At 45.3% G+C, this 12,013-nt stretch overlaps 1 protein-coding gene across 1 annotated transcript in view; it reads right to left on the reverse strand.

Annotated features, from left to right (window-relative positions):
• Positions 1 to 2,391: 2,391 nt before the first annotated feature.
• LOC119406785 (uncharacterized) overlaps positions 2,392 to 12,013 on the reverse strand; it is a 37,719-nt gene continuing 28,097 nt past the window's right edge. The window contains exons 4-7 of the mRNA XM_049420209.1: positions 8,978 to 9,134; positions 7,559 to 7,671; positions 5,571 to 5,700; positions 2,392 to 2,640 (exon numbers count right to left, since the gene is read on the reverse strand). Of these exons, the coding sequence (XP_049276166.1) occupies positions 2,392 to 2,640; positions 5,571 to 5,700; positions 7,559 to 7,671; positions 8,978 to 9,134 (649 nt within the window). The remainder of the gene's footprint in view (positions 2,641 to 5,570; positions 5,701 to 7,558; positions 7,672 to 8,977; positions 9,135 to 12,013) is intronic.

Genomic DNA, 12,013 nt, shown 5'->3' on the forward strand with positions numbered 1-12,013 from the left:
AAAACGTTTGCCAAAGGAAGCAAGAACTGTAGTTTTCAAATAATTTTTCCCGAAACAAGTAGGAAATCGGCGTTGTCGAAGCCATATATAGGCGTGGAACTTGTTTGGGGCAGCGCTATAAGGAACACGTGGACAAAGATACATAGTAGACGCCACGGGCGCTGTCTTACAACTGAACTTTATTGCCTTTTCCAGTGCATTTATATGTGCCATAATCGCTCGTTGTGAAAGCCACGTTTTCCCAGAACTAACAAGCAGCGATAAACAACAATCTTAACAATTCGTTTAGCTAGCAGAGGATTTCACATGGAGCATGCGTGCAAGAAAAAAGAGTAATGTAACATAACAACTGGCGGATGCTTCGCGTGTAAAAGGCATAAAACGATGAAAGATTACACGACAACAAAACCGAGATGTGCAAGTGAGAACCACGCTTAAATAAAACCTTTGAGATAATCAATCTCAGCGTCAGACAAAACGATTGAAGACCTGCTAACGCAGTTGTCACCTGCGTTATGTATGAAACAGGCCTCCATGATTTCGCGCTCAATTGGCGCTTCTTAAGGAACTGTGTACGTTGAAAATCAGGGGTACAACCACAGCGTCTGCAATGCTCACCCAGAAATCCTCCAGTTTGATTGCGCACGTTCAAATTGTGCTCTCTATAGCTCTCTCGTTAAAACATCGGCCGGTCTGACCGATGTACCGGCGACCACAACTCAGGGGAATGCTGTAGACGACATTAAAAACGCACACTGTAAGCTTGTTCCGGTGTTGCGTGACGCAAACACGTCGCTTCTTACTGTTAGTCAAAGCACACAACTTTGAGGGCTTGCAAGGAGCGGAAAAAAACAACTTGGACGTTGTGTTTCCTTGCTATTCGTTTAATATTAATTGTTCGACACTTGGTGTATATATGAGATGTCCTTGACCAGCACGTCCGCTTTGTTGGGTTTGTCGTTTGCTTTCGAACGTTTAATATTTTGCAGGAGGGACTCACAAACGGCAGTGATAAGTTCTGGGGGGTAAGCCGCACGCTTTAGTCTCAGAACTTGGGCATTCGTTTTGATAGTTCTGAGACTAAAGCGTGCGGGTTACCCCCCCAGAATATAGCTTCCTTTAATAAACCACAGGACAATGAAAGCTTGGTCTGATAATAATTACTATTTAGCAAGCAGCAACGGGAAATCTCGCCTATCTCAGTTAAAATGATTCAGAAGGGTCCTCAAAACGTTCACGTCAGTAACATTTCTTGCCTCTTTTCAACGACAAACGAACGGCTGTTCAAAAACCAGAACACTTTGCAGGACTTCTCCTGACCGCGTTCACTTCAGCATCTTCCCGTCATTTCTATAGCTTGTGGGGGTTCTCGTCGTCTGGCCAAATGACGGGATGCAGCGCTGCCTCACTACTCAAAAAACATTTATTAGTAAAAGAAACGACGGAAAGTTAATCTAACAACTCAAAGTCCTCGCGACCACCACACATGCCATCAACGGTTCAGTTCAGCCCTCGCCACGCCGGCCGTCCACCACACGCGCGCATACACTCCGCCAGTTCGTCGCCAACTCCCCGCCCATCGTGTCGGCTGGTGCTTTTCTAGCCTTCTAGGGGATGTGTAGGACGCGCGCATCCCCACTGCTCAGCACGTGTTGTTATCGGGCGGTGATGGGCACGATTCCCACAAGCTGCCCGTACTTTCTTCAGTAGGGGTTGCACTCTCCGCGCCTACCTTACCCTGTAGGGTGCCACTTTTGTTTTTCTGAGACCCCACCACCTGTAAAGCGAGCGGGAAACGTAGTACGTAGCCGTTGCTTTCCGCGAAGATGACTGTTTATACGGCTTCGTAGATATATCATTAGGAATAAGAATGATTGCCTTCCGCTCCCTTTCAAAGCGTTGCAACAGGAGAAAAATAGGTATGTTGGTATCTCTATTTCACTGCAAATAAATGCGACGGTTTGTGGAAATCACATTTACTTGCCTTCACTTATTTTTTTCACGGGCGCCAAAGGCTGGGGAAATGGGCACAATCCTCCAACTTCACAAGGAACCCTGCGTACGACTATGCCTTCTGCCACACCCAGGTCTTCAAGGCGGTTCTTCACTTCCTTGGGGACACTGGACTGGACAGCCGGCTGTAGAAGCCACTCACCGCGTCCTCGGCCATAGACGCCACTCTGCTCTTCCCATCTCTACTTCCCTCTCCCCAGTGCCCTGCAGACGCTGAGACGTGCTCCCAGTTAGGGTTGCAGAAATAACGTCTTTTCTCTCCTTAGCCTCTCCTCCTCCTCCTACGTCTGTGCGTTTCAGCATCGCGTTCTCTTCAAGATTCTCAACTCAACAGCCATATAGCGTTCGGAATTGCGCGATCCAATGCAGTCTGCTCAATTATAGCGCCGAACGTGAACAGCGGCATTGTAGGCGCCCACATACCTGGACGTGGCTTCCTAGCACGTCGCCGGAGTCGTGTCTGCATTTCTGCAGGAAATCGAAAGCACGCCGCGATTCGCTTCGGGTTCTCGACTCGGGGTTCTGGTAGCGCGGCTTGTACCAACGTCCGAACATGGCCAAGGACACGAACAGTGCAGCTCTGATGCCTCTCGAGTCCAGCTTGCGAACAGTCTCGTGCGCGTCTCTCTGTGCAGTAATGAAACAGACGACGAAAGGCGAAAGGGAGACTAAGGTTAAACATGTTTATTATAAAACAGGTTTATTATAAAAAGAGGAGATGAAGCTAAAGCTCACTTTGAATTTCGCGCCGAAACTTCGGCACGTTAACGTCAGTGTGACGTCACGAATTTCAAAATCTTCTTGAGTATTTTGGCCACATTGAATCAGACTCTAAAGTTAGACATGAAATATGTTTATAAGCTGATAAATCATTCTTTGAGAACTCTATTGTCATTAATTTCTTGATCGTAGGTTTCAAAATCAAAATTTCAAGAGCTTCTTGCTTATTTTGGCCACATTGAATCAGACTCTAAGATTAAACATGAAATATGTTTAGGATGATAAATCATTTTTGAGGAAATGAAGCTAAAGCTCTCATGTTTGAATTTTCCGCCGAAACTTCGGCACGTTAACGTCGGTGTGACGTCATGAATTTCAAAATTTTCTTGCGTATTTTGGCCACATTGGTTAAATGGAGTTTTCTGAAACCTGCTATGTTAAAGCATTGGGTCCCTGAAACCACAATGCAAACAGTCTTTAGCCATAAACGATTACGTAGGCCCTAGCAGACACCGCCAAAATCTTTGACGTGATGGCTCGAGCGATGGGAACCGCCGTTAAGACAATTTGGCGACCACGGCTGTGCCGCCAGGCCTTTTTGTCTGGTATAAGCCATGCGTCGGACTTCCCGGCTCGGAGACACGCGCCCGGACATGTCCGGACAACGCTCACCATACGGCACGCTAGCACACGTCACGGCGCTTCGCCTGTCCTCATCGGCCGCCCATGACAGCCTTATCTGGCACTTACTCGCCGCGGGAGAGATGCTCGCACGCCTGCAACGAGGTAGTCGCGCGTTCGCGCGCTTCGGTGGTTCTCCCTTTGTGTGGTAACCGTAGCGCCGCAGGCAAGTTTACTCGATCGGTCTTGCCTGACGGCCCGCAATCCCGTGATTGTCGCACTGTGCTGCATCTTGGGTTAATAAACCCGTGTTCGTTGACAATCTGTTTCTGCGCCGTGTCGGAGAGTCGCCGAACCCAGCCGTAGCGTCTTTGTTCGCTGCGGCAGTGGAGGACGTCGCGTCCTTACCCGGTCGCCTCGTAGGGTAAGCTTCTCGCAAACCCATTTCCACATGTCGTGAAAAATTGACAGCAGGGTTAACATTCCCACGGAATTCGGCTAACTACTCTGGAAATGCAGAATAATTCCATGCAATCCGTTTTGTTCATTCACACGAAATGTGCCCCGCTTTAACTCGGTTATGCAATTGGACTACGCAAAGCAGCTGGCTGTGAAAGGCCTTCTCTACCTGGGAAGTCACGTCTTATTTGGTCAGGTATTAGTATCAACTACAAGTTCCTTATAGTTCGTTACAGAAAGCGAGCTGAGAACCCTAGGAAAAATTAAACTGTCTTGAATGTAAGCAAGGACAGCATTGACTCCCAAACTAATGAAATGAAATCAGGCATGTCCAAGCACTCAGCGTGAATCTGAAAGATCAAAAAGGGAGAACGCTCGGTCCGCACCTCATCGCAGGAGGCAGTCACAAACTAAGTTTTTGTCAAGAGATCAGGCGGAACATGTGTTTCAAAGTGAAACACGAGACGCAAGAAGCAAAAGGTCGCTTTCCTCCGGGAAACAATCGCTGTTTGCTTACTTCTGAACAATGCTCTCTCCAGCCTAATAGAGGTGCACAGAGATAAATGACAACAAGAACACGAAACGTGCAGGACTTTGCGGACTAACAACTTTTATTGAATCGCTTTCGCTTGTCAAATACTCGTATATATACACAGACAGTGAAAGATGACGTATCCAATGACGCAAGAAAGGGCGAACTTGGAGCTGTTACATCACACTTTCTTATTTTTGCTTCGCACTTCCTTGTGCAATTGCACACGTCATGGCGAGCAAAAGCGATTGCATAAAAGTTATAGTGAGCAAGGTCCGTGTCCGCTTCGTGTTCTTAGAATCATTCTTCTCTCTGCAACGCATCATTGCCCTTCAGTATGCCATACGAACTAGCCCCAGTTGAAGCACCTTTGAACGTTATATCCGGCGGAAACAGCAATGAAATGCACTGCGATATCTCTGGCCGATCGTAGATAAATTGAGGTTGTCCTTTTCGTTAAGAAACTAATAAATAAGTACTCTTCCCTCGTTGTCGTTTTCTCATAGCTACACATGACAGCTCCACATGCGCACTATACGTGCATAAATCGTTGCGCCAAGCTGGTAACCTGAAGAAATATGCTAACTATCGTTGCGAACTCCTTTGAAACGTTTTACGAAAGTGCACATTTTGATTGCGATAGCAATTATATGGACATTCGAGGAGCATTTTTGCCGCCGCAGTCGCCGTCATGTTCCGTATAAAGTCCAAGTCGATAACATCGACCCGCGCGTTCTATGTGCGAGCGAAAGCTTGCGGATGCTGCAGACGGGCGCGGCTCAAGCAGAGATGAAACGCGCCGGCAGGCGCTGTCGGGCGAAAGAGCGTGAAGGGGTACCGGAGTGGGGGACCAGTATCACTTGGACAGCAACTGAGAACTTTGATCAAAACGGCGTGGTCGCGCGCGCTATCTCGACAGACATCAGTCGACGGCTCCTACCCTTGTACGTTCTCTGCTCTCCCCGCTTACTTTGCGTTGAGGCGACAGACAGCACGAAAACCACTTCGCTTCCTGGAGCGGCCGTATTTCCTTACCTCAGCGTTTTCTAAGGTTACGCGAGATCGGATCATAAAATAGTGAGCTGCTAGCCTTACTTCGCATAACATTCTAATTTGTTGTTATCGCTTCACTGCTTCGGCCTTGTGGCGAAACTGTGACTTTATTTTTCGTGTGTTCGCTACAATTCGTTCCGCACTTCCGTTGCCCCCCATACAGTGCCCTCACCAAGCTGGGAGAAGCGCGTCGGGCGAAGTGCACCAGCGTCGTGGGTGGCAGTATCTCGCAGCTCTCCGACTCGCTCCTTCGACTGGGCAAGTGGCCCACCAAGACCACCGCGTCCGGCTGGAACGTGTCCCTGGGCAGCGAGACAGCACAGCGGTGTATAGGTGCGCAGCTGTACTCTTCCAAATGTCAGCTATCCTCCGATCAAACTATGAGTGCAAAACCTATTCTAATAAATGAGTTCTAAAATCTTTGACAGTACGCCCTCAGAGCACACTACGAACTTGCGAAGTGCGTACGGTCAGAACTCAAAGGGCCTAACGGGATACGCACGCCAGCTGTTTGGCTGCAATCATTGCGTGGCTCGTTTAAGTAACGCAAGAAGATGAAGCCATAGAGTTTCCTAAAATCAACTAGAGGGGACTCTGGCGCTGCGATCGTTCAGCCACCATATGATCCATGGGTATTACACGGATTTGCCTAATCTTCGTGCTTACGGCTTCGAACGCACTTGTGGCTTTGTTTGTTGCTGTGTTTCAGATAAAAGAATAGACCGTTGTGAACTTTGTGACCAGATTTGAATTGGTGAGCCTAAAAAGTTAAAGTGGTGAAGTGGAACTGCTGACTTTTGCTGAACTTCGTTTTGCGACAAAGCGGATGCAGGTGACGCGGAGCCAAAGGGAGCCGAAAGAACGAAGTTTAGACAAATCCGTGTACTACCCATCATTCCCATGATGGCTGAAGCGCTATGCCTTGCATATAGTGCCTAGAATATACTACCTTGCAGCTGCCATAGGCACTAGCGCCAGAGTTCCCTCTAGTAAGTATTGTAGGAAACTCTATGGTTGAAGCGAATGGTCGATTTTAGAACGATAGCAATTAAGTAGCGCGATCCTGCCGACGGCGTCGACGGTCGCCGTCAGGTTCATAAAGTCCGATGGCGATAATATCGCCCCGTGCGTCGTATCTTGTATGTGCGAGTGAAATCGTGCGAGAGGGCAGCCGACGATCGCGGATCAAGCGGAGTGGAAATATAATGGGCATCTCTGTCGTGCGAAAGGCCCATGCGCGGGTGAGGGGGGGGGGGGGAGAAAGGTCTCGGAGGAAAGTGTGGCTTCGGCAAGAACTGCGTACTTTCATCTTCTGGGCGCAGTACGTCTCATACGTTTGTACGTAAATGTGTTCTCACAGCTGTTTGTGTTGAAGCTATAGCACGCGGATCGCTTCGCCCGCCGCAGCGGCCAATTTTTCTTACGCTAGCGTTTGACTGAGTTACGCCAGGTCGGATGCTGAAAGCTACAAGCCTTACTTCGTGTAACATTTCAATTTGTTGCTGTCGCATTTATTTATTCACTTTTGAGCGAAACCATGACTATTTTTAGTACTAGTTGAACGTTATTTCCGTTCATTTTCTAGAAGAAAGAAATAATACACTTGATTAAGGCTTGCTCTCCTAAAAGAGCCAACTGACGAATCGGTGGCGTTACATAAACATATATGAGTATGCAAAAGTAATAAACAATGTAGGCATGTATTACGTAATAAAACACATTATTCAATTTAAAACTGAGCACACACATTATAGCTCCACATTAATAACGAAAAGACATGTCAATGAAGATGACCTGAGGAAAGAGTGCCACAAGAACAAATTGAGCCGTCTTATCTTGCTAAAAGATACTGAATGGGATGTTTGTAATGTGCAGGCGAAAGGCTCGCAGGTGACAAGCCAGGAATTGTTAGATGCATATGCAAAAAAAGTTACGTATTTTATAAGGAATCATCTCGAAGCCATATTTAGTGCGCGCCCGATAGTCCCCGTTGTGTATAGACGTCCGAAGTAACTACTTCACTGTCCTATCAGAAGCGATGGTACCCTTTTTCTTCACTTTATAACTTTTGTAATCAGCTGGTGTAAGACACTCTACTCTCACCGTTGTAGCTCCTGTCACAACAATGTATATATGAATCAATGCAATGTCTCTCCATACCTGAAGACGTGCGTGGCGTGCTTGATCCAGAGGTCACTGTGCATGGCAGCCACCAAGATTGTGAAAGAGGGGCGCTCCGCGGTGCTCTTATCTCGCATGAGCGAGGACACGGTCTGCACGGGATTTGCCAAGCGACCCCTGAAGTCTGTTTTACTATTACAAGACTTCAGTTCCAGTTTATTGGTTACATATGCATCAGTTACAAAATACTCGCATACAGATGAGGGTCCCAGAGTATATATGCTGAAAACGGGACCCTCTGTTAGAAATTGCAACGATAGTGAATTCTAAAGTTGGAAGAAGATCAGAAGGTGGTCAACGGGCAAACGCAGTCGAAATACAAAATGAAATAATAGGAATACGATAAAGTACAATGCAAAAAGCGAAATACAATATATAAAGCAATGCAATGCAAAATGAAATGCGATACTGTAAAAACATACATAATAAAATGGAAATGAAAACAAATAAGTTAAGAAAAAAATGAAAGAATAAAATAAAAGAAGAAAACACAAATCAAAAGAAACGTGGGAACATGACATAAAAAATGACATACATAAACTATAAGGCGAGCTATCAGAAGTTAATAGAAGACTTTCATGATGTTTTGAAATGTGAAAATGTGGGCACAGTTTTAAGTTGTACAGGTAAACTATTCCAAAAATGAATGGTAGCGAATTTATATGTTCTTTTTACCGTAGTTACCGCGAATCGGTGGTAACAAATAATTATAATTAAAAGCAAACCCAGCGATGTTAGTATTTTGGGGGAGCTGAATTCAGTGTATTCAAAGCAAATCAGGGAATTAAGTAATTCATAAAACATAATAGTCAATTTGTATTGAAACCACTTTTAATAGATAAAATTGTGTGCTCTTCAAGCAGGCTAAAAGCATTAAAACGCGAAGAACTGTAAGTTATGATGCGTATTGCTCAATTTTGTATATCGCATTGCTTCGTAGCGCATGACACTTCAAGATATTCACTTGCAGATTTTCACTCTATGACTTACATATTTTCATTCATAATGCACTAATGAATTTCCGATATTCGTAATACACGGTACTACGAGTCTGGTAATCCGTAATTGATGCGCTGCTTAGTTTTGTGTTTGAACGTTTGTCACGTTACTGCGTTAATACCGGCTGGACGACCAGATGTCATAATAACGCGCCAGAAACTACGCTGGTACATTTCCCACAATTAGTTCAACCTTAGGTTGCGCAGTGCTGAAATTCTCGTGTTAATAATATTGATGACCATCACACACAGTATATATAGTGTGCGATGCGAGTGAGGTAGAAGAAGCGCTTCTGTGGCATTGTGGGCTTATAACTCAATGACCATCTTACTGAGTCACAATAAATGTTGGCTAGCACGAAGTATATATTGTTTCTTAAGACGGTTCACTCAACTTTACCTTCAGGATTTCCATCAGCTGCGTGAACTTATCGTGAGAAAAATCAGCATACGGGGTGTTCAGGTATCCGAAATGAAATATTCTTTGGTCCCAGAGGCTCGTGAGGTGGCCCTTTGCCGCCGGGTCAGACAGAATCTCGTCCATTTCCTCAGATGCACTGAAAAAAATACAAATTAACGCTATATATATGTATAGAGAGAGAGAGAGAGAGAGAGAGAGATTCGTCTGCCGAACCTTATACAACGATCCTGTTTCTTTTTTCCTACGTGTTGATCATAAAACCAAGAGCAGCGCCTTCTGACATGCTAAAATGTAGGAGACAGAAAAGACAGTCGTAGCAAGACCACAGGCTCTCTTATGTATTCGCCTGAGACGACTCGAAGGCGAAGGCCATAATCTTCTTCTTTTTCTTCTAAGTCGATGCATTGATCTTGTCCTGTTCCCCTCCCAAAGCTTTCTGCACCTAACGTGGTTTTGCACGGCCTCAGTGATCGGCCCACCTTTGACCAAGCAAAGATGTCATGTGATGACGGCATCATGTGACCTCGTCATGTGACGTCATCGCGTGATGATTTTCTCATCACTTGTGTTGACGCCGCCGACGCGGGACGCCGCCAACGCTGACGGTCAATTTTCGCTTTTGATGAGGCATATAAGGCTTTCGCCTTAATAGATATCGTCATCTGATACCTGTTGCCGTCACCGCGGGAGTTCCTAAAGTGAAGATTTCATGCAAATTGTTTCCGTCTGGACAAAAATTTCACACCTGATTTTAAAAGAAATCCTGAGCTTGCTGGACGACTGGCTTTCGATAGCGAAAACACTTGAGTAACCTAATGGACTCATTTACCAGCAAGCCCAAACCACGGAAGTACGCGCTGCACTTCATGCTAGCTTACAATTCGGAGCCCTCGCGAAAGTTAACTTTTTGGCACAACAACAAACGAAGAACATCAATGAAAAACACGAAGAGCTGCAAAATTCAGACAGGACAGGAGTTGTGTTGCTTCGCCCCGACCATAACTGCGAATCAGTAATACTCAGTGTTGGCGGTAACGCGTTACAAGTAACGGCGTTACCGGTAACGCGTTACTTTTTTCGGTAACTTAGTAACGTACTCGTTACAATTTAGAAACTGTAATGGGTAACGTACTTACGTTAACATTTTTCGGTAACGTGTGGTGTCACGTTACTCGTTACTTTTTCATCCTGGGGGTGCAGTCTTCTCAGAGCTCGCCCCGACAAATTCTTTTGTCGCAGCGTCGGACTGCTGTCGGCGAAAAATCTAGGGACTTTACTGTCGGCCTGCCAGGCATTGACCAAGAAAGCGCGGGCGGAATCGCTTTTCTTTTTTGTGGAAATTGTTGGGACCAATTTCTTAAGACGCGTCGACTCCTTGTGTGGAGGTTTTGACCATCGCCACACAAAGCTTGATGAAAGCCGCATAATTCGCCATGAGAAACTGTACGGACATGCTTCTCGTGGAAGTGGATGTAGCAGGTGGATTGCTGGCACCTGCGCCTTTTCGTGCCCAAATGACAGGCCGGCCGAAGACAAAGCGCAGGGGCTGGTTTACTCCATACCACGTGCTCGTCGTGAAATTTTGTACGTGGGGGAAACAAAGAACTCCCCCGAAAGGCTGCGACAACATAAAAACGATGCCCGCAAGTTCGCGTGACAAAGGAGTACACTCGCTGAGCATAGCATGGTAAACGACCACCGCATCGAATTCGACAACTCCCACGTCGTCGATTTAAGCGGCTTTCTGTGGAATTCTGGCCGATCCAGGCGACAGCCGGTAACGTCAACCGGTCTACAGGTGCGCTGCCGATCAAGAGTCTGCCTTATTGTGGAGAATTGGCGTGACCCCCGGCTGGAAGAATACCCTGAAAAAGAGTGCGAGCGGGACGCGAAACGTAGAACTTCTTCTTGTAACGCAAAAAAAAATCTTTTTTTTTACTCACTACCTTAATACCGGTTACGGCTAACCACGGTTACAGGTAGCTACACGGCAGACATTACCGCAGTTAGTGTACTAATCGTGGTTATTGCAAACGGGTGATTCCACGAGAGATCAACACGGATCCGAAAACAAACATCTTAAGTTTAATTGAGTATTTTATATTTTATGCATGTCCCATGCCAGTAGCCCGAAAAGGAACTTAATTTCCTTATTAACTGCATAATTTACGAGGGAAAAATGTCAAACACATTCAATCCGGAGGGACCAATTTTATTACCTGTCGTTCTCGAAAGTTCACGACGTTGTAAAACACATATATTATCGTTACAAAGAAGATATTTTGTGTATGAAATGTATGCGCAACAAAGAGTAAAGTAACATTGTTTGAAACTTGTATAAAGTTCGTACTCACTCACTTGAAACTTGTAAAGCTAAGGAAACTGTTTTTGAAAAATGTCTAAATATGCGACGTTTTATAGTAGCTACAAAGTTGATAAGGCCTATCAACTTTGTTTAAAAAAATAAATATTGCTTTTTCTATCTGCAACTGCAGCGAAGTTTCTGGTTATTGAACTCCTGAGCGAGTGAGGCTGATCTTGAACACCCTCACATATATAAACGCTCGCAATTTTTGCGGCAAATATACAGGTTAAAGTGAACAAAAAATGTTTATGCACAGATATTTTTTTTACGTAACTAGCCCGTTTAAGCATTTCTTTATTACTACAAAATTCGCGCATTTATTTTGCTAGCAGAAGCACACCATCAGAATTATTGTAAATTTCTTGAGATTTCATTGATGCTTTCTTTGCGAATAGCGTTGATGATTGACTCTCATATTCTGTATAATGTCACATTGACAAAAACGGCTTCACCATGTGTCAGAGGCAGAAGCCATCACACGTAACTCTAAAGGCAACTTTAAGCCCCTATACCATTGCTGAGGTCCGATACATTTGTGCAAGTAATACTCATTAGATCAGAAATTTGGGTATATTCCTTGTTTGGGTTAGAAGTTTTATGTGAAACAATTTTCAGATTTAAATTATTGCTATTGTGGGTTCGTGCAGCAA

This window comes from Rhipicephalus sanguineus, chromosome 10 (genome assembly GCF_013339695.2).
Source record: "Rhipicephalus sanguineus isolate Rsan-2018 chromosome 10, BIME_Rsan_1.4, whole genome shotgun sequence".
Taxonomy (NCBI): Eukaryota; Metazoa; Arthropoda; class Arachnida; order Ixodida; family Ixodidae; genus Rhipicephalus; species Rhipicephalus sanguineus.